The 22,813-nt window shown below is 47.9% G+C and overlaps 1 protein-coding gene across 1 annotated transcript in view; it reads right to left on the bottom strand.

Annotated features, from left to right (window-relative positions):
* The window catches only part of LOC137435365 (two pore channel protein 2), a 65,544-nt gene that overhangs the window by 20,071 nt on the left and 22,660 nt on the right, over window positions 1-22,813 (bottom strand). The window contains exons 7-14 of the mRNA XM_068129084.2: window positions 21,831-21,932; window positions 20,407-20,533; window positions 18,318-18,519; window positions 18,082-18,226; window positions 10,347-10,532; window positions 10,044-10,099; window positions 667-748; window positions 485-554 (exon numbers count right to left, since the gene is read on the bottom strand). Of these exons, the coding sequence (XP_067985185.2) occupies window positions 485-554; window positions 667-748; window positions 10,044-10,099; window positions 10,347-10,532; window positions 18,082-18,226; window positions 18,318-18,519; window positions 20,407-20,533; window positions 21,831-21,932 (970 nt within the window). The remainder of the gene's footprint in view (window positions 1-484; window positions 555-666; window positions 749-10,043; window positions 10,100-10,346; window positions 10,533-18,081; window positions 18,227-18,317; window positions 18,520-20,406; window positions 20,534-21,830; window positions 21,933-22,813) is intronic.

A 22,813-nucleotide genomic window follows, 5' to 3' on the forward strand; every position in this document is an offset into this window, starting at 1 on the left:
TCTAAGACTCGTAGTAGAGCTGCCACATACATGGACACAGACGAATGCATGAGACAACACAGGACTGTTAGACGATACAAACACAGCCACTGAGCTTGGGGGAAGTGCCGTCACTTCCTGCGGAACAGTTGGTACCAGTGACACCAAAATAATGGCACCACTTCCTCACCACACTCAGTTGGGCATTTCCTGAGGAAGAACGTCTTCCTCCCCATGGATGCCCACCTTTTGGGATTGTCCGTGCTCTTATCCTTTTGAATACTAACCGCCAAGCAAGGCAGTAGCACATACCTTTTTTTAAGTCTTTGATATGACTAACGTGGTGAAATAAACCTCTTAATAGTATTTTGATCAAACTTCTACTCTGTCGTATGGCTCTGCTAAGAGTAACAAATGGCATTAGAGTAACAAATAAATAATGGGTCACACCTCAATAACTCCCAAAATAGAACATTTAACACCAACATTTTCAAACCCGGCATACCATTATGAGGGCAGCAAATGTGACCATGGTGGGACCAATGTTGATCAGAGTCTGCATGACTACTCTCAACCTGCAAGAAATGAGGCCAAAGGGAAAGTGACACCACAAAAGTCGCTTTGGAAAAGCCATGAATCGCAGTTCATTCAGCGACAATCTGCAAGTTAAAAAAGGGCAACACCAACCTGTGAAAGGTATCTACAATCCGTAGCAAACGCAGAACTCGCAGAATGAACAAAAAATCCAAAATCTCCGTCGTATGAGAAGCTGCAAAATCAAAAACTACAATGCAGTCTTAGTAATACATTTCAATTTCATCGATGTTATCGGAAGTGTCTTAACACAAGGCAAAAATAATAAATCGTAGAGTCCAGTATTTTAATTTTTTTTAATAAACGGCAAATTCAAGCGAAAAAAAAAACACCCTGATGAAAGATTCTTATAGATCCCTATGCAATCGAGCAGTTTGTCAGAATGTTTCATAATGGCCAACAGAAACAAATACATTGTAGCGGTTACCGCTGGATGCACACAATCGCCTTGCACCGGCCAGAACACGGCCAGACGCGCCTCTCCCGGGCATGCCCGGACTCACTGTTCCCGGGCACGCCCGAACCTCCCGGGCACGCCCGGTCTCGTCTTTCCCGGGCATGCCCGGTCTCGCCTTTCCAGGGCTCGCCCACTCTCGCCTTTCCAGGGCTCGCCCAGAGCGTCCGGGCATGCCCGCTATCGCCTTTCCAGGGCTCGCCCAGAGCGTCCGGGCATGCCCGCTCTCGCCTTTTCAGTGCTTGTCCAGAGCGCCCGGGCACACCCAGCCTCGACCTGCCAGGCCGCAGCCAAACACGCCCGGGCAGGTCCAGACTCGCCTTTCCAAGGCTCGCCCTTGACACCCGGGCATCCCCGGTATAGCTTTTGCCGGGCAAACTTCCCGACATAAATGTGTATATATATTGCTGCCCGATAAACAGGCTTTTGTCAGAATACCTGAGCTGTTTTGTTTTAATAAAGCAACTCGGACGAATTCCGTCTTTGGTCGCATCACTTCTTTCGACTCGCGTTGGAGCGCAGCTCCCTCACTGGTGACACACCAGATATGTACACGGCAGTGACTCTTAAACTGCCTACCTTCTGGGAGGCTCACGCGGCTGTTTGGTTCGCCCAGGCGGACTCCCAGTTCACCCTGGGAGGCATCACCGCGGACGACACCCGCTTCCACCACGTCGTAGCAGCGCTCGGTTCCGCCACCGCGGCCCGCGCCCTGAGCCTCCTCGAGCACCCGCCCGCTGCCGACAAGTATGACGCGCTGAAGACGCTCCTCCTCGATGCTCTCGCCCTCTCACCGGCGGCACGCGCACGGCGCCTGCTCGACCTGCCCGAGCTCGGCGACACGCGCCCATCCGAGCGCATGGACTATATGCTCTCGTTGCTCGGTGAGCACTCTCCGGATTTTCTGTTCCGCGAGTTGTTCCTTCGCCAGCTGCCTCACCCGGTACGCCTCGCCCTGGCTGGCACGTCGATCACCGATCCCCGCGCCCTCGCCAGGGAAGCCGATAAGATCTCCTCGGCGGGCCAACACATCGGCGCGGCTACCTGGAGCCTGCCGCCGTCCGAGGCGACGCCCACGACGCCCGAGCGCCCTGCGCGGTTGGAGGCCGAACTGCCAGTGAAACTGGCGGCCGCCACGCCGCACCGACCGCTTCCGACATGACGGCCGGGGCCTCCACCTGATCAGGCGTGGTGTTATTACCACGCCAGATTCGGACACAAGGCTCGGACGTGCCGACCCCCGTGCACTTTCGGCAGGTCGGGAAACGGCCGGGCCGGCGTTCATTCCCAGCCATGAGCGCCGGCCACTCGGGCAACTTGCTTTTTATTCGGGACAAAGCGTCCGGGCGGCGTTTCCTTTGTGACACCGGCGCCCAACTGAGCGTCATACCCGCCTCCGAGCAGGACAGGCGGGACGCCGTTTGCGGCCCCTCTTTGGTCGCTGCTAATGGCTCGGCCATACGCACTTTCGACCCGCGCAACGTCACCCTCTGCTTCGGCAGCCAGCGCTTTCAGTGGACCTTTGTGACCGCCTGCGTCCCTATGGCTTTGCTGGGCGCCGACTTCCTCTGCGCACACGGGCTGCTGGTCGACGTCAAACGTCGTCGCCTTGTCAACGCCGAGACCTTTAGCTCCCTGGCGTGCACGATGAGCAGCTCCGCGCCGACCGAACTGGCGTGCGCCCTCCCGACGGCGAACGAGTTCGCTCGCCTGCTCGCGGAATTCCCGGCCCTCACACGGCCGACGTTTTCGGCCATCGCAGTGCGGCATGGGATCGAGCACCACATACCCACTACGGGCCCGCCGGTCTACGCCAGGGCCCGCCGCCTCGACCCGGCCAAGCTCGCCGTGGCAAAGGCCGAGTTCGACGCGTTGGAGCACCTCGGCATCGTGCGGCGCTCCAATAGCGCGTGGGCCTCACCACTGCACATCGTGCCAAAGCCGGGGGGCGGATGGCGCCCGTGTGGCGACTACCGCCGCCTCAACGATGCTACCACCCCCGACAGGTACCCGATCCCGCACATCCAGGACTTTTCCGCCCGTTTGGCGGGAGGGGTCATATTTTCCAAAATTGACCTGATACGGGGATACCACCAGGTACCTGTCCGGGCGGCCGACGTCCCGAAGACGGCCGTCATCACGCCGTTCGGCTTGTTCGAATTTTTGAGGATGCCGTTTGGCCTCAAGAACGCGGCCCAGGCGTTCCAGCGCTTAATGGACGGCGTGCTGCGTGACCTGCCATTTCTTTTCGTCTATCTGGACGACATCCTCGTCGCCAGCACGTCCCGCGCCGAGCACCTCCTCCACCTCCGAACACCGTTCGGTCGCCTCAGCGAGCACGGCTTAATTGTCAACCCGGCCAAATGCCACTTCGGCACGGCGGCCGTTGACTTTTTGGGCCACCGCATCACCAAGACCGGGGCCGTGCCGCTGCCGACCAAGGTCGAGGCCATCACCACGTTCCCGCGTCCCCGTTCCATCAAGGCCCTACAAGAGTTCCTCGGCATGGTGAATTTTTATCACCGATTCGTGCCCCACGCTGCTCAGCTCATGCGGCCCCTTTACGAGGCCCTCCGGGGCAAGCCGGCCAAGCATGACATCGTTTGGTCCACGGCCATGGACGCGGCCTTCGCGAGCGCAAAATGGGCCCTCGCCGACGCAACGCTGCTGGCTCACCCGGTGCTCAACGCGCCCATCGCCCTCACTACGGACGCCTCCAACTAGGTGGTGGGCGCCGTCCATGAACAATGGGTGGACAGGGTTTGGCAGCCACTCGCTTTTTTCAGCCGGCAGCTCCGGCCGAACGAGTTAAAATACAGCACGTTCGACCGTGAGCTGCTCGGTCTATTCCTGGCCGTTCGCCATTTCCGACACCTCCTGGAGGGCCGCCCGTTCACGGCTTTCGTCGACCACAAGCCGTTGGTCTACGCAATGGCCAAAGTCACGGAGCCGTGGTCGGCCCGCCAGCAGCGCCACCTCTCCGCCGTGTCGGAATTCACCACGGACATCCGGCACGTCGCCGGCAAAGACAACGCTGTGGCCGACTGTCTTTCTCGGGCCAGCGCGAACGCGGTCCACCTCGGCGTGGACTTCGCGCTCATGGCGGCCGACCAGACCACCGACACCTCGGTGCAGGCCCTCCGGGCAGCGGACACGGGCCTCCGCCTGGCCGACATCGCCTTCGCGGGCACCGTCCTGCTCTGCGACGTCTCCCAGGGCCAGCCTCGCCCCATCGTGCCTGTTTCCTGGCAGCGCCGCATCTTCGCCTCCATCCACGGCCTTTCTCACCCGGGCCGGAAAGCTTCTCAGAAGCTGGTGTCGGCGCGTTTCGTCTGGCACGGCCTTCGACGGAACGTCCGCGACTGGGCCAATGCCTGCATGGCCTGCCAGCGGGCCAAGGTCCACCGCCACACCCAGGCCCCGCTGGCACCTTTCACCGTGCCTGCACGGCGTTTCGACCATGTCCACGTGGACCTGGTGGGTCCCCTGCCCCCATCGCGGGGGTTCACCCACCTGCTCACCATGGTGGACAGGACCACCAGGTGGCCGGAGGCCGTGCCCCTCACCTCCACCACCACCGCGGCGCAGGCGTTCATCGCCATCTGGGTCGCGCGCTTCGGTGCACCGGCGGACATCTCGTCCAACCGCGGCCCACAGTTCACGTCCGAACTTTGGGGCGCGGTCGCCCGCTCGTTGGGGGGTCACGCTGCAGCGCACCACGGCCTACCACCCCCAAGCCAACGGGTTGTGCGAGCGGTTTCACCGCTCCATGAACGCCGCACTCATGGCCGGCCTTCAGGACGACGGTTGGACCGACCGGCTGCCGTGGGTCCTTTTGGGCCTCCGCACGGCCCCCAAGGAGGACCTCCGGGCGTCTGCCGCCGAGCTCGTCTACGGCCAGCCGCTCCGCGTCCCGGGCGAGTTCGTGCCCGACGCTACCAGTCCCTGGTCCGCCGCACACCAGCGCTCGGACCTCCAGGAGGCCGCCCGCCGATTTGCCCCCCTGCCAACGTCCCGCCACGGTGGCCCCCAGTCCTACGTCCCCCCGGCGCTTCGCACAGCGGAGTACGTCTTTGTGCGTCATGACGCGCACCGGGGGCCACTCCGGCCGCCGTACGACGGGCCCTTCCGGGTCCTGCGACGGGGCGACAAGTCCTTTGTCGTTGGCGGCCGGTCGGACCGGATCTCTGTGGACCGCCTCAAACCGGCACACATGGACGTCGACCGACCACGGTTGGCCCTTCCTCCGCGGCGAGGCCGCCCCCCGTCCACAGTTCCCCCCGCTCGACCACCCACCACCACGTCGGACCCCTCCCCACGACCCTCCAGGGGTCGCTTCGGCCGGGTCATCCGGACCCCCCTTAAATTGACCCTGCCGGTGCAGGTCGATTCTGGAGGGGCATGTGTAGCGGTTACCGCTGGATGCACACAATCGCCTTGCACCGGCCAGAACACGGCCAGACGCGCCTCTCCCGGGCATGCCCGGACTCACTGTTCCCGGGCACGCCCGAACCTCCCGGGCATGCCCGCTATCGCCTTTCCAGGGCTCGCCCAGAGCGTCCGGGCATGCCCGCTATCGCCTTTCCAGGGCTCGCCCAGAGCGTCCGGGCATGCCCGCTATCGCCTTTCCAGGGCTCGCCCAGAGCGTCCAGGCATGCCCGCTCTCGCCTTTCCAGTGCTTGTCCAGAGCGCCCGGGCACGCCCAGCCTCGACTTGCCAGGCCGCAGCCAAACACGCCCGGGCAGGTCCAGACTCGCCTTTCCAAGGCTCGCCCTTGACACCCGGGCATGCCCGGTATAGCTTTTGCCGGGCAAACTTCCCGACATAAATGTGTATATATATTGCTGCCCGATAAACGGGCTTTTGTCAGAATACCTGAGCTGTTTTGTTTTAATAAAGCAACTCGGACGAATTCCGTCTTTGGTCGCGTCACTTCTTTCGACTCGCGTTGGAGCGCAGCTCCCTCAACATCATCCTAATTCTTCCAGCTCCTTTACAAGGGTTGATACTGTATACAAAAAACATGTGCTCGTGTTTTGCTTCATCATCATACCAAATAATCTGCATTAGGTCCAATTAACATCACAAGTGATCCCAGAGTAGGCAATTCACTCCAACAATTCAGGCTCATGCTGTTTATATCAATGATCTTCCTGATAATGTTGTGTCTCAGCTAGCCATGTATGCTGATGACTTCACTCTACTGCACATCTGCTGATTCACTCAACCTCTCTCGGAATGAGGTTGGAGTTTCTCTGGACAATAATTTAGAGAATGTGTTGAAGTGGGGGCACAACTGGCTGGTAACCTTCAATGCAAAGAAAACTAAATTGTTGTCCATGTCTCACTCTAAAAGCAGGTCTTTCCCTTTTGTGCACATGGGGTCTTCAACCTTAACAGAATCTTCTGAGCTTCGGTTTCTTCGTCTGGACATCTCCTCTAACCTCCGTTGGGATAAGTACATTTTTGGTATTGCTAAGAGTGCTTCCAAATGAGTTTGCTGTCTTTTTGGAGCGCAGAGGTATTTACCTCCTGAGGCTGTTTTGTACCTGTATAAGGCAACTATACGTCCCCTCATGGAGTACTATTGCCACATTTGGGCTGGAGCACCAGCCTGCCACTTATCTTTACTTGATAGGCTCCAGAAACACATTGTCAACCTGGTTGGTGCAGAGATGTGTTCAACTCTTCAACCGCTCTCTCACCATAGGTCAGTTGCCACTGTTGGTTTGTGATATAGATATTTTCATGGACAATGTTCTGTTGGACTTTTGAACTTGGTTCCTTCCTTACGAGTCTTTGGACGCAAGATTCGGTTTGCCATCTCCGAACCAAAGGCCATGCAGATAGTTTTATCCCTTGTGCTGTCTCACTCTGGAATTCACAACCTGTAACATGCTTCCCATTATCCTACGATCTACTCAACTTCAAGGGGAATGTCGATTCCTGCTTCTTACGTCTTTGAGGTTTAATCACATTTTACCTGACTTCTGTGACTTCCTGTGTCTTGGATGTTTGGTATTTTTTTCTTTATATTATTTTGTTTTGCTTTATCCTCATCTTTTTCTAACCTTCCCTTAGCCCCATACATATAGAGGCTTTATGTCTTCATTGGTGCGATTTCCATTTAAAAAATCCAAAACGTTTAGCTCATCTGTCCAAATCACCTTTGCGCATTCATTGTTCCATAGTCCAATTTCTGTGTATTTCTACATATTGTTATGTTTGTAGGGGGTAGGCAGTGATTACTTTAGACCAGGTAGATTTGTATAGATTAGTGTGCTTCGATTGTCGTGAAGAAGAATCACCATGTAATAAGTCGGGATCCGGGTAGACCGTGTGTTCAGATTAAGGTGTATCTTCATCCCCATTACGAGGAGTGGGGCATGTTAACTAGCTTAGGGAATAAGGGTTAATTAATTCCTTGTATGTCATTCCCTCTGTGATTTATCCCGATGTCCCTTATGGCACCGAATTAGACACTAGTTAGAATCGGGAATTTAATGGCACCAATTAATAATAAAACCCACCGGAAGCCAGTACATTAAGCCCTACCGCTGACAACCCCGACTTGGGAGGCACACATAGAACGGGCAGGCCGAGGCCATGCCCCAAGGAGTCATGATTTGTCATGGTTTTGATTGACATAAGGACGAGTAAGAAGCAACTCGCCGATTGGAAAAGCAAGACAGATGATGTCAGAGCCTGGATGTTAAAATAATGCTCTGACCGACATTTCCTTTTGTGCCTTCTTGTCCTGGTTTTGATAGCGAAAGGTCACTTATTACTCTTCTCTGGACTCTCTGGCTCTGAGTTTGGCACGATTTAAGTGGTGGACATTTTGGTCTACTCGTGGTTGTTCTTGTGGCCCTTCTCACTGTGGATGCATCGCGAGCGGTTGCTTGTTGAGTTATTCGCTTTATTCTCGGCTTGGTTTTCTTCACGAGCACGAAAACATTCGATAGCGCTATTAACAAAGGACGTGGATTTGGCGCCGATCATGTGGCGAGGCGGTCGCAGCTCATGGACTCTGTGCGAATAGCCCAGCTTCGTGCAGCTGGGGGCTGTGCCGAGCGAACCAAGGAGGCAGCGGGACTTGAGCAGACCACACAGTAAGGCGAGCGAGGGCTCAGCGAGGCCTAATTCCTGCACATGAGTTCGCGCCAACCGGCGTGCATTTCCTGCCAAGGGCAGACGATTCCTAACGAGGTTGAAGCCACTCACAGATAAGTGCCAACCACACACCTATTATTTTTTATTGCATTAATTTTATCCTTTTTTGTTTTTTTCACAAAAAACTTTATGAAAAGTTTACCATGTGAATGGTGGGATATCCCATAAAGCAATGTTTACCATGTGAATGGTGGGATATCCCACAAAGCAATGTTTACCATGTGAATGGTGGGATATCCCACAAAGCAATGTTTACTGTGTGAATGGTAGGCTATCTCACAAAGCAATGTTTACCTTGTGAATGGTGGGTTAGTCCCGAAGCTATATTTACCGTGTGAATGGCAGGATATCCCTCAATGCTATGTTTACCATGTGAATGGCAGGATATCCCTCAATGCTATGTTTACCATGTGAATGGTGGGATATCCCACAAAAGCTATATTTACCATGTGAATGCCAGGATATCCCTCAATGTTCTGTTTACCATGTGCATGGTGGGATATCCCACAAAGCTATGTTTACCATGTGAATGGTGCGATATCCCACAAAAGCTATATTTACCATGTGAATGGTGCGATATCCCACAAAAGCTGTATTTACCGTGTGAATAGTGCCCGAAGCTATATTTACCATGTGAATGGCGGGATATCCTGCAAAGCAATGTGTACCATGTGAATGGGCAATATCGCCCAAAGCTATGTTTACCATGTGAATGGGGGGATATCCCACAAAGCAATGTTTACCATGTGAATGGCGGGACATCCCGCAAAACTATGTTTACCATGTGAATGGCGGGATATCCCACAGAGCAATGTTTACCATGTGAATAGCAGGATATCCCACAAAGCAATGTTTACTGTGTGAATGGGGGAAAGCCCGCGGAGCAATGTTTACCGTGTGAATGGGGGGTAGCCCCCAAAGCTCTGTTTACCATGTGAATGGCAGGATATCGCACAAAGCTCGCTTATAGCACAGCTAAAATATTTTTTATGTGGCGGCTAAAAGCCGTGAAAATGTGAAGCGCATATGAGTAATGTAGAAGCTTGTCATGCTTGTGGAAATTTTTTTGTCCCCGCGTAAAACAGTGTTTGTGAGATACAGGGCCGTGAATGTAGAAGCAGGCCACATGAAGGCTTTTTGTGTTCAGTGTTCAAGTATACAATTCAAATTATAAGTTTAAAGACATATAAGTTCTGGCTTTTCACGCCGTGTTACCAAGTGTCCACTATATCACCCTATCTAACACGTTACACATTAGTTCTGCATGCCTGTTGTTTGTGTCCTTTATAACGTCCTTAAAAGCTAAGTTTTCTGTTTGGAATGAGTTTCACTTTTGTTTGACTGCCAGGCAGGCAGAGTGAAAAAAATTCCCACTACTCTCTGTACATGTGCTATTGGGCCAAATTCAAAGCCAAAGTATGACAAAACAGCAAACTTGTCTTCCCATTCATGTTCCAATTCCTGTTCAAAATATAACATTTGATTTAAACAAGTTGTTCCTCGATCATAAACTGACGGTCATAAACTAACAAGACAGACGGACAGACAAACATTAACGAATGGCTTAAAACAAACCCTGCTTTTCACTTTGCATGCACGGGGTAAACATATGCTATGCACAGGCTTTGCACAAGTTGCTAAGTCAAATCCTGCATAGCACTGCAGCCCATTGCAAGACAGGTTGTACAATAACACAACATTAGCGATTTTGATGTCTAACCAGGACCCACTTTATGAACCCGCACAAAGACATAAGAGCTTGTGCTTTTCATTGAACAAGCAAAAACTGATATATCAAATGCATTAAGAAAATATTCAACAAAAAATAAAAATGTAGACTTACATGAATGAACCACCATGGTATAAATCAGTGCAATGAGAACAATTAGGGTATCAAACCTGAAAAAAAGTTTAAAATTATTACAAAAACCAAAACTGCATTTGCATCTGCAATTTACCATTGTGAAAACAGACATATAGCAAAACTATGCTTGCTCTGGTTCCTTAAGTTGTAGAACAGACATCCAGTTCAGTTTGTCTACCAGTTCTACCAGTTCTATCTCACCTCATTCTCATTCTACCTCATTCTCATCTACCTCATTCTCATTCTCAAATCTCATTCTACCAGTTCTACCAGTCTACCTACCAGTTCCAGAAGTTGGAGAGAGAGAAAAAGGCCCGTGGTTCATAAGTGTAGAGCTTCAAAAGTATTTCAACGAGGTATAGCGCGAGAAACACCCACTCGGCCTTCTGAATGGCCAGGACTGTATCATCGGTGGCAATAAAAATTGCATTCACAAAAATGACAACATCAAAAAAGTATCGGAAAAACCTAAAGGGAGGGAGAGAAAAAGAAAGAAGAGGAGCTTAATGGATGGGAAATGGGGATTTTGAAACCTTGTACAAATTAGATGCAATAGTCCAAGACTTACCAAGGTTTTTCATTTTTAAATAAAGAGGTACACGTATATATTAGTCAGAGGAAAAACAAACCGCACAACACCACATAACCTTGTAGTGCCTTGGGCTATTGCAAGAGTGCTGTACATAAAGAGAGTCTGGCCAACTCGACTATGGTATCCGAAGAGGCGCCGTTTTGTTACCCAATCAGCCAACAGCACTTTGCATTCGTAGTTGTAAAGACACGAATTACGAACTGATTTTGACCCAGTTAATACATGGATGGGAGTGAAAATCCGGTAGGGTCAGATAGGTTCAAGGGTGGGCGGTTAGAGGGAGAAGAGCAGCTGGGCTTGTTTGATACTTTAGTGCCGTGGTTCTTAACCTGGGTTCGACCGAGGGGGGTTCAGTGAGCCAGTCTCAGGTAGAGTCCCTTTATAGAGAGAGTAGCGACAACTAACGATTTGACGCCATTTTGAGTCCATTCAGTGCGGAGCCGCCGTATGGCGCTAGTGCATTGAACCGTGTATTCCATTATGTTCTCTATGTATGAGAGATGGGAATGGTCTTTTCCATGTTGATAATGAACAAATTATGTGAAGATGACAAAATAGAAGATTTATGACAACTAAGAGCCATATGATAAAGAAGAAAATCACAGAGCTGGTTGTGATTTAACAGTCACAGACATTTAGAACCATGACAAAGAAGGAATGAACTAGACAGGTACACGTGCTGCTTTGCTGCTTATTTCAGCCTCATTTTAATTTCAGGGAGGCGAGAGCAAGACTCGAACTCTCACCTCCCTGCTTATACATGTACATGTACAATACAATGTTAAGAGTTATCTTTGTATTTCTGCAGTTGCTTGACCTTGTTTATCATGTGTGGGTATATATTTGTGTTTGTTTAATTTTCATATTTAAATTATTAATCTAAACTTTGCTGCATGTTGCCGATCATATATTAATCCCACCAAAAATAGATTAGCCCCCCTACCCCCGGCCCCCTCTTTCTCTCTATCTCTCTCTCACACACACACACACACACACACACACACACACACACACACACACACACACACACACACACACACACACACACACACACACACACACACACACACACACACACACACACACACACACACACACACACACACACACACACACACACACTAATACATATACAAATTACATATTTTTTACAATCACACACATATACACGCATGTGCTAATGCACACACATACAAATTATAAATTGAAAGTCACACACACAAACACAAGTTAATGTCCTCACACATTCAAATCAAGAGACAAATACATACATTCAATGCATGCCCTCCCCCCCCCCACCCTTTCTCAGTTGTGGCATACAACTGTATCACTGGCATGAATTGGTTTCTAGCAAATTCTTTCTGAAGCATCATCGAAAATTTTGAATGACAATAATCCTATCTTCCATGTGAAAGTACAAAAAACAAAACTTATTTTATTATTTGTTTTACGAAGGTCTCAGAGACCATTGTGAAAGGCTTTGAACTCATTTACGATTAATACTCAAACCGTGAACCTGTAACCTTCCACTTTTATAGCAAATTACATAATTTTGTTAAAAACAAAGCATGTCATTCACTTGTTGGAGTACTAACTACCACAGGCAGGAAAGTGCCTTTAGCAGAGGGCATTGGTACATGTATATAAACAACAATTTGTAAGTTTTGATTCATGTACCTCAAAACAGAGTATAAAACTATACATGCTCAAATTCTCGTCATTCATAAAGAGCTCCTTTGCGAGATATTCATACAGTACATTTATTTAATTTGCAACCAATATTACAATCATTCCCTCTCAGAAATATCATGTTGAAATGTATGTTAGTCCATAGCTTTAAAATAACTTGGATATGTGTATTATTCCCTGTTGAAATAACATATTAGAGAAAATGTTTATGATAACATTTTCAAAATGATTATTTAGTCCAATTATCCACGTAAGTTGCTAGCTTGTAGGTGTACAGCACATTGCAGTCCTGCAACTGAAGTCCAATGGAAATATCGATTTAACTTTTGCAGCCAATTGTCTCATTGCCATGCTCTTGCTGCCAAGTTCACCCCCCTTCTTTGCTTGTGCAGCTTGTTGCCTGCGTCGATGTGTCTTTTTCTTACAAAAGATGTGTAGGCGTGTGTTGATGAATTTTGTAAGCAGTTTGGCTTTCAGATTGTGGCACGTTGGGAAGTGAACATCTCTCGTTATCTGCTCTGCTCTCTCCACAAACATTGTTGCGACGTTCTTTTCAGCCATGAAAGCATCCTGTGCACCACGAAACATGGCCTCCACAGTTACCAACATGTTGATCACTTTTTCTGAAACATGAACAAGACACCCTTGCTTATACTCTTTCAGTACAGTAAGCTCTGCAGCTTGGTTAACTTCTTCACCTTCAGCAACAATCACCTGGCTAATGCAGTCATCACACGTCTTCTGGTTTTTCCTTATACTGTGACCACAGTAGCCAGCAAGGTTGTACAAGCTATCGCGCTCAGGTTGAGACAGCTCCTGCACGTCTTGGATATCTGGAATGACAAGGCCCTGTAGATTTTCCTCGGACGGTACTCTCACTTTCTATTTGTTCTATTTGTGCACCCACAGGTGCTACAACCTGTCATTTTGTCATAAAATCGATGTAAAACACGAATGAGAACGCTGCGTACAGCGGGAACGTTAAAACGCTGACCGATATGCGTCCGATCCTGATCCTGTCCGCGATTGACTCAAAATGGCTCCACGCAATCACGTGACTAGATTTTTCCGGACCCTCTATGTCGCAACTCTGCATATAAAGGGACTCTAGTCTCAGGGGTTCGGCGGAGGTCCTCCATTGAGGAGGTCCTCCGGAGGTCCTCCGGGGGCATTGCAATTTGTTTTTTTAGTTTTGTATCTATTTTGAATCTATGTGTAATTACGCTTATTATTAATATTATTATTATTTTGCTATGTATGTTACGAACGAATGGAAATGTTATTTGTAATTGTATTCCCATCCCATTCATGGTTTCTCTGGTCTGTGTTTAAGATAAGTTGTTTCACACTGACTGTAGTAAGTTGAATCAATGAGCAACCTGCTAATTATTCTGTTGATGGTGCTTACTTGCTTACTTACTTGTTGGATTTTGGACTTTGCAGGTGTTTGGAAATTCCAGTGAATAGCCTCGATTAGCTTGCCGTGTGCCGTGCGTCATTGGTCGCGCCTCACTTTGGAGTTACTGATTAATTGAAAAGTAAGTTGGAAATGTTTGTGGATATGCAGGACGGGTTCAGAGTTATATTAAAGTCAAAAGTGGATGGTGATTATAAAATATGATTGAATTACTCAGAAAATTAGGTGGAGGTGATATAACTCCTTTGGTCGGAATTCAAAACTAACAAGTCGCAGTTTTCTATGTCATCTTATAATGGGATTTGAGGTGACCTAGAGTTGAGTAGATAATAAATCCCGTCATCGTAACTACAAGTTATGTTTTCTTCGTTAAAATTTCTGTTTTCAGAGAGGTACTGATTATAGTTAAGCATGTTCCTTTTTTAATTTTTGTCATATAATTATTTGCCTGAACTCGATTAAGATCAGTTTGTTCCTTTTTTTTTTTTTTTCAGTATGTCGAGCAAAAAAAGGAAGTGGTCGGAGGATTACGTGCGGTACAGGTTCACGTGTTTGATGGAACGGGACGGAAGTCAGCGTCCTCAATGCATGCTTTGCAATGTCAAGTTGAGCAACTCCAGCTTCGCACCAGCAAAACTACGGGAACACTTCAATAAACTGCACGGCGAGGGGCAGTACAAAGATGCAACGCTGGATGAATTCAAATTGAAGAGAGTCCGATTCGACGCAAGTGCTACCTTGCCCACTCTCGGCTTCGTTCCAATTGACAAACCGATCCTCACCGCGTCGTATGAAGTTGCGTACCTGATCGCAAAGCAGGGCAAACCGCACACCGTTGGCGAGACACTCATCAAACCGGCCGCGTTGAAGATGGCCAACATCATGCTGGGAAAAGCTGCTGAAAACAAGTCGTCTCTTGTTCCACTCTCAAATGACACCATCAGATGCAGAATCGACGACATGAGCGTCGACATCCTCCCCCAGGTAATTGCAGATTTAGTCGCGAGCCCGACGAAATTCAGCCTTCTACTCGACGAGACCACCGATGTTTCGAATTTGAGCCAGCTCATCTTATTTGTGTGTTATATCAAAGGAGACGAGATCAAGGAAGACTTTCTGTTCTGCAAGCCTCTCACAACAACGACAAAGGCAGCTGATGTGAAGAAGCTTGTGGACGACTTCTTCAGAAGCAACGGCCTCTCGTGGAACATGGTGTCTGCAGTTTGCTCGGATGGAGCTCCAGCCATGCTGGGATGCAACTCCGGTTTTGGAGCGCTGGTGAAGACCGATGCACCACATATCATCGTCACGCACTGCGTCCTGCACAGACACGCGCTGGCATCAAAAACCCTGCCTCCAAAACTGGCCAATGTTCTGAAAATCGTCGTTGAAACTGTGAATTACGTGCAAAGCCGTGCTCTGAATCATCGCATCTTCAAAGAGCTGTGCAATGAAATCGGCTCTGAATTCGAAGTCCTTCTATACCACTCTAACGTTCGATGGTTATCACGAGGGAAGGTAGTGAGCCGTGTTTTTGCCTTGCGTGTAGAATTAGCCCTGTTTTTACGAGAACACCAGCATTGCCATGCAACACACTTCCAAGATTCAGAGTTCATTCTCGCCTTGGCGTAGGTACTTGGCTGACATCTTCGACGCACTCAATCATCTCAATTGCCAGATGCAGGGTGGTGGAGTGAATGTCATCGAATCTGAAGACAAGCTAAGCACTTTCCGAAAGAAGTTACCGTTGTGGAGGCGGCGAACAGAGAACGACAACGTCGTGAAGTTTTCACTACTGGACGAGTGCGTGAGCGGGATCGAAGATGAGTCTGAAATTGGAGGTACTGCTGTACCGGGGGAGCTGAAGCAAGCGATTGCCATGCACTTGGATGAGCTGGGAAAGTCATTCGACGGCTACATCCCCGACCAAGAGCAATGCCCAGCATGGGTGCGGCAGCCATTTACCTTCGACGTTGCAACGGCAGATGTCAACGACCAATACCTCGACGACCTCATCGAACTTCAGCAGAGCCAGACTCAACAACAACTCTTTGGCACAACAACGCTCTCAACGTTTTTGTGCCGCCAAATGGAAGGGTATCCTCGCATCGCTAAAATTGCCCTTGAGATCCTCACGCCTTTCGTCACAACGTATCTTTGCGAGCATGCGTTTTCGAAACTGGTGGACATTAAAACAAAGAAAAGGAGCAGGCTTGCATGCGAAAATGATTGGAGGGTGGCCCTTGCCAAAACAAAACCACGCATTTCCCAGATCGCCTCCCGAAAAGAAGAACAGAAAACGCATTAAGATGGAATTCTTCTTAATTTTTTGGTCAAATTTGAGGGATTCCACGAGTGTTCGGTGGGTTTCGTTCGGGTTCGGTGCCTTTAAAAAGGTGAAGAACCACCGTCTTAGTTGGAGAATAGTATGACCTGGGTGGAGATACCAGTTAGCAAATAATGTAAGTATTACATTATTTTGAAGTACTCCAAGTCTCTAAGCTGTCTGCCACCATGGAAGTTAAGAGATTGCATTGAGACACCATATGGTTTATTATATCTGTTGGTCAGTTAGTCAGCACTATCAAAGTGACCTCAGCACCGTCCCGACACACACCACTGTGTGCGTTACAGAATGAGGTGTTTTACGACGGCCGGTGTGCAAATCTTGACACCAACCTCCTTGAGAGGACCCAGTGAGTTGGTACTCATTTTGCCAACCTCGGAAGGATAACAGGCTGAGTCAACCCCACATGGTGTTAATTCAACAGCTGACCGGGATTCAAACACAGGACCCTCGGATCCCAAGCCCTCGGCCCTTACCGTTAAGCCAACACCAGGCTTAGGGTGGTTTGAGGCAGTCATAAGAGAAATGCTTCAATGTTTGAAGAGCCCTTCATCAAAGTTTTTATTATATTTGAAAACAATACAAAAACAATACAATATACCCATGCCAAGAAACTATGTGACAATAGGGTGGGTGCATGGATGATATGGGAATATGGGCCATAACAGCATTGGACCAAGAGTGCCGTGTTGAGTTGGCAATAACATTTTTGTTCAGAATGAACATGCGAGTGAGAGGAGTGCCATTATAGGAGGTCTTGTTTTGATTGAAATGGTGAGCACATCCAATTTACCCTTCGCTAGCGACATTCCATTGGAATCCGAGGTCTCCAAGAATCTTCACAGAAATGGCAATTTCATCATGCAACAACAACAAAAAAAAAGGCATATACTGCTTGTCGTTAAGAAAAAATTTATATATATATATATTATATACATATATAAGTCAGGAGACGACGATGGTTCACGAGCAAGCGGTATTCAATGACAAAGGACGGACTATAACCGAAACAGGCCCAGATAGGCCAGGTCCTGAAATGTCAAAACGAAGGTTACTGACCTTGAAATTAGATAGAAAATAATGCATAATCAGTTGAGGTTAGTTAGCTACACAATACCGAAAATTCGGTGAAAAATGAAATGAAAAAATAATAATAAAAAATAAATAAATAATGAAAAATCGAGCTCAGTGGGGCTAGACACATGACATTGGCCTAATCAAATATCGAAACCCCTGTCAGATTCCACCAAACCACTTGGAGAAGATGTAGCTTGAACTCGATTACCCCCTAAAAACATCTTTTTCGGGCGTGGCTCCGCCCACAATGGGCGCAATACGCCCACTCTAGGCAGGACACAACTAGATCATGATATCAACCTCCCACCCAAGTTTCATCAAGATCGGATGATATCATCGGGTAGTTATTCTGCGGACAGACAGGCACACACAACGAATATAGTGGTCACTTGATAACTCGTGAACCCATATATATATATATATATATATATATATACACATATGTATGTATGTATCTATCTGTGTGTGTGTGTGTGTGTATGTGTGTGTGTGTGTGTGTGTGTGTGTGTGTGTGTGTGTGTGTGTGTGTGTGTGTGTGTGTGTGTGTGTGCGTCAGAAACATATGATGGTGATCTATTCTACCCCCGTTAATCCACCCCAAACCCACCTCCTTCAAATTCCCCATTATATTTCCTTAAATCCCCTGTAGTGTCCATCTCGTTTATCCCGTGTCCCCCGCCCAAGCCTCTTCTGTCTTCAACAGATCTTCTGATGTCTAGGTTCCTTACTGTTGTGATGCTTCCCTCTTTCCCCCTCTTGTCTTCCGCTCCCTTTATTATACGTTCTGTGTTATCTCTTATTTGAACCTCGACGAAGCATACAAAAAATTATGGAGAGATTATAGAGATATAGATGAGATAGACAGAGAGAGAGCATTTACAGCAGCCCACCGAACCTGTGATGCACAGCGTGCCGCACAAGACAACTGAGCCAAGAATTATAGACACGGGGTGCACAGTTCTCCAGAGGATGAGGCCGTCTCCACTGCTCCACCACCTCAATGTTAAGTAGGTCGGCAAGACGTGTGAACACTCGTTTTCCTACAGCCAAAGACAGCCATTTGTCCGGAAAATTTAGTGCAACATCCACAAAGTGAAAACCATAATTACAATCACCATAGCAAACACTTACCAATGTATCCCTGATGCTCTTCATCAGAAACCTGCCATAAAAGCATCCGATGGCTCTCACTCGTTGTGGGGGCAACCACCCTCACAAGTTTTAGCCATGTTGACTGGCTCATGACCATGTCTTCATCCACCGGCTCACACAGAACTTGGAATGCACACGCCATAGAACGCCTCTTGTTGAATACAGATGTTCGGACTTCATTCTGCATGGTTAGGGGTAAGAGTCTGTTGGAGTATTGTTACAAGCATTGCATAAGGGACTGACATTACAAGGTTTGCAAAGTGATATATTAATCGATTGTACAAGTGAATTGGGGTCTTCAGTCGCAATGTTTCATACGAACCAGTCTGGAATGTTTGCTGCCATTGATCATTTCATTGACAGGAAACAGGATTTACACCTCAATCTGTGTGTAGTTCATGCTGTTTACTCAGCTGCCCCATCTATTTGGTCAGTTTAGGAGAGAGCAAATAGCAGGCTTAACCGATCCCGTGGACACGTTTTCACCCTTCACCACGACCCTGCCACTGTGAGCAACATAATATTTTGAACTTCGGCAAGCGTGAGTAGGACAATAGAGGTCTGGAAGTGGGGAGGACTGGAGAAATAGAGACAAGGCAAACATCATGTGAAGCTTACCCAGTCTTCTCATTGCAATCCACTGCTGCGGTGAATGAGGCTCTATCCTTTCTTTGCAATTACATCTGTTATAGGAACGTTCCCTCTGGACCTGGGACCTCAGTGCAAGACAGAACTGAACGAGTGCATATTTGAACCACTTGGACCATCGATTGCATGAAGCTTTTGATATTTTCAATCCCGATTGGACGCAGGGCACACACATTCTTCCTGGAGCCATTTTATGACTGCATTGCTCTAAATGTACCAGGAGCTGAGACACCAATCCCACATGTACCCTGTATCCAGTTGGGGCCTCCAAGGAGCCAGACCAAGTTGGGGCCTCCAAGAAGCTGGTCTTATGGACAGATGAATCAAAATTAGAAATCTTTGGTTCATCACGCAGGGTTTTTGTAGGCCGTCGAGTAGGCGAAAGGACGGTTCCTCAGTGTGTGACACCAACTGTCAAACATGGAGGAGGAAGCGTGATGGTCTTGGGCTCTTTTGCTGGATCCAGAGTCGGTGACTTGCACAGAGTGACTGGCACCCTGAACCAAAAGGGCGACCACAGCATTTTGCAGCGCCATGCAATACCCTCTGCTATTCGCCGAGTTGGTCAGGGGTTCATCCTACAGCAAGATAATGACCCTAAACACACCTCCAGGCTATGTCAAAACTACCTTCGAGGAAAAGAACAAGACGGTCGGCTTCAAATCATGGAATGGCCAGCACAGTCTCCAGACTTAAACCCCATCGAGCTGGTTTGGGATGAACTGGACAGAAAGGTGAAAGCGAAGCAACCTACAAGTGCAACACATTTGTGGGAACTTCTGCAACAGTGTGGGGAAGAACTTCCCGAACAATATTTGATTTCCATTGTAGAAAGAATGCCACGAGTGTGCTCGGCGGTTATATATGCAAGAGGTGGCTACTTTGTTGAGTCAAAATTTTAAATTAAATTTTGTTAAACAAAATGATTCTGCGATTTCTTTTTTATCTCCAATTGTTTATTTGTTCTATGCTTAATTTCAGAGTACATTGAGACGTTAAACTGCGTAGATTTCAATAAAAACTGGAAAAATTGAGGTGTTCTAAAACTTTTGATCGGTGGTGTACATTTGACCCATCATGCTGATGCGTTTGATCCATCATGTCTGTGCAATGTCAACATCCCAGGAATTTCAGCCACAGACAGTTCATGATAATGACACAGTTAGGGCCAAACATGGCACACAGCCAGAGCACCGGGACACAGTAGCCTGCTCTTTTTCGTACAAGATACCTCGATATATTTCACATCCACAAGCTTAATATGGACAGCAGTGAACTCAACATTCCATCCAAAAGCCAGTGCATTCCAACATGCATTGAAAATGCACCGATACAATCATACCAAAATAAATAAATAAGAGGATAAAGTAAGTCGGAGCAAACAATATGCAAGCTGTTGTACAAATAGAAAACCTCCCACCTTGAGATGTTTTCGGTAGCCATTGTATACAACGGCTAGAAAGATAGACATGAAGAGGTAGGTATTCACCACGATGTACACGATGAAGAACAGAGAATACCAGCGATTTTTATTATAAGCCGGCATCCTGTGGTTTGGTCGTAGCCGTTTGGAGAGTTGGAGTGAGGATGGGAGAATGCAACACAATCACTTTTTTATTCAGTCAAATGTAATTTTTTTTAAAATAGAAAGAGTCCTGGGATAACCATGGACAGCACTTTGCTTGCACTCAATTATAGATCACAATTATAGATACTAGGAATGGGTGAGGCCAGAGAAAGACCCTGACAAGCCTACAATATCTACATTGGTATCCATTTTCAATTTCATAAACTCGCACAAGTGGGCAGGTTATGGCTCACACCCTGGCCAATTCAGAATTCCTGCATCAGTGACACAGCTGTGCTTCCAGCAGTGATGTAAGATCACAGCCGCATGCTGCACAGGAAATGATTCGCAAAATGCAGGCCTTCGGGGAGAATACGATGACTATAACAGCTCCAATTATTCCCACTTTCTGGGGCCGGCTGGGGAGAGTTTTTGGCCAAAGTCTTTCATGAACTGGCTAGCCAGACCCAAGGTTGGGTTTTTTTTTGGGGGGGGGGGGGGTTTCATACAAAGTCGCGGCTCATGGAAGAGCTAGAGCATGGAACTGATCAGGACAACGGAACAGGAATGCAATATGAAGTAGCGAAACACACCAACAGCTGGGAATAGGGAAAAAACAGAGAGAGACTTGGAGACATAATGGATATGGGGAAGAATAAGGGCTAGGGGAAGATAAAGTGTGGACAAGAGGGATAGAAGACAACTCAGGAGAGAAAAACTGGAAACTTGGAAAGAGATGGGCTTCGTGAGGGTTAGCGAGGGTAGAAAAGATCATGGTTTGGGACGGGGGAGGGGGTTCAATGAGACGGTGGTGAATAGCCGTCTTCAAGATTGGGGAGGCGGGGGTGGGATTATTTAAAAAAAAAAAAAATCTTGGATTTTGCAGGACAACCAACTCGGGAAGCAAGGAGTGTGGCCATTAACAGAAACACCAAAACAAGATTCAAATTTGGGTTGGGCTGTGTAGGATTCCCATCTGAAGCAATCGCTCATAACACAGGGTGAATATGTTGAAATCCCATATACCATCACGTGTATTTGTCCATTATCTACAAATATGAAGTTCACATTTACTGTTTAATAATGTCTTTGTCCTGCACAAGACTTAAGACATCAGACTTATTATTAAGTACACCCTCCACCATGAGTTTTTCAGAGAAGATTAAAATACGAGATAAAATTAAAATGCCATTTACATCACAAATAGAATAAAAAATAAAAGATTTTATAAATTTTAAAATGTCATCACTTTCTAAATGCAATCGCATCGCACTCACATGATATCAGGACTGTTTGCTGTTGTCACGAGAACATACAAGTCGAATAAAGCATTGAGGTAGTTGTCAAAATATGGACTCCCCTGGTGGGTGGTTAAATGTCTGAAAATACACAAAACTGATTAGCAGCCAATTGAAATTATACAATGAAATCAAAATAACACGGACGGGCAGTGCTACCAACGTGCAAATTAAAGGTTTGCTTTTCCTGAAGCCTTAATGAGGAACCGTAATAGAAATATCCATAGGGATGCCTTTTGATGAACTGGATCTCGAACGAACGAACGAACGCACGCACACACACACACCATCACCTTACTGCAATGGCACACAACATTCAGCAGATACAGTTAGTTATTTCATTATTAAATGTTCCAGATGGAGCCCTCCTTTTGTGTAGTGGGTAAAAATGGGGATTATGCATTGTGAGTGATTAGGTAGGTTTTCCCCATCATTCACTTTTCATTAACCGCCAAACAACCACTTTAAACCACGCTACAATTCAAATCGGCCCCCGCCAAAACCAAACCGTCACTCTGACCCACAATGGCATGGCATCAAGCTTATGATTGACCCACAATGGCATGGCATCAAGCTTATGATTGACCCACAATGACCCACAATGGCATCAAGCTTATGATTTAGCTGCAGTTTCTTCGTTGGCAGCGATGACCGCGGTGCCCGCTTCAAATACCCCCTGGACTATAGTTGTGCTTCACAAATGCACCATTCAAGCTCGCCTTTCAACACCCGCTCATCATTAAAACCTGGCATTGCTGGGTGGTGCCACGTCACCATGAGGATAGAGGCAACCACAATCACAACCACTTCAACCACCTTATGCCTCTGTCAGCAACCACCATCTCACCTGTCTAGGATGCCAATAGCACTACGCTCACAGCTCGAACTGACTCCACTATCAACCAAACCCGTGTTTTGCTCTACAACACGAAACTACAACCTGTGCTGACCACCCTGTTGTG

Source organism: Myxine glutinosa, chromosome 9, assembly GCF_964187855.1.
Source record: "Myxine glutinosa chromosome 9, kmMyxGlut1.1, whole genome shotgun sequence".
Classification (NCBI taxonomy): domain Eukaryota; kingdom Metazoa; phylum Chordata; class Myxini; order Myxiniformes; family Myxinidae; genus Myxine; species Myxine glutinosa.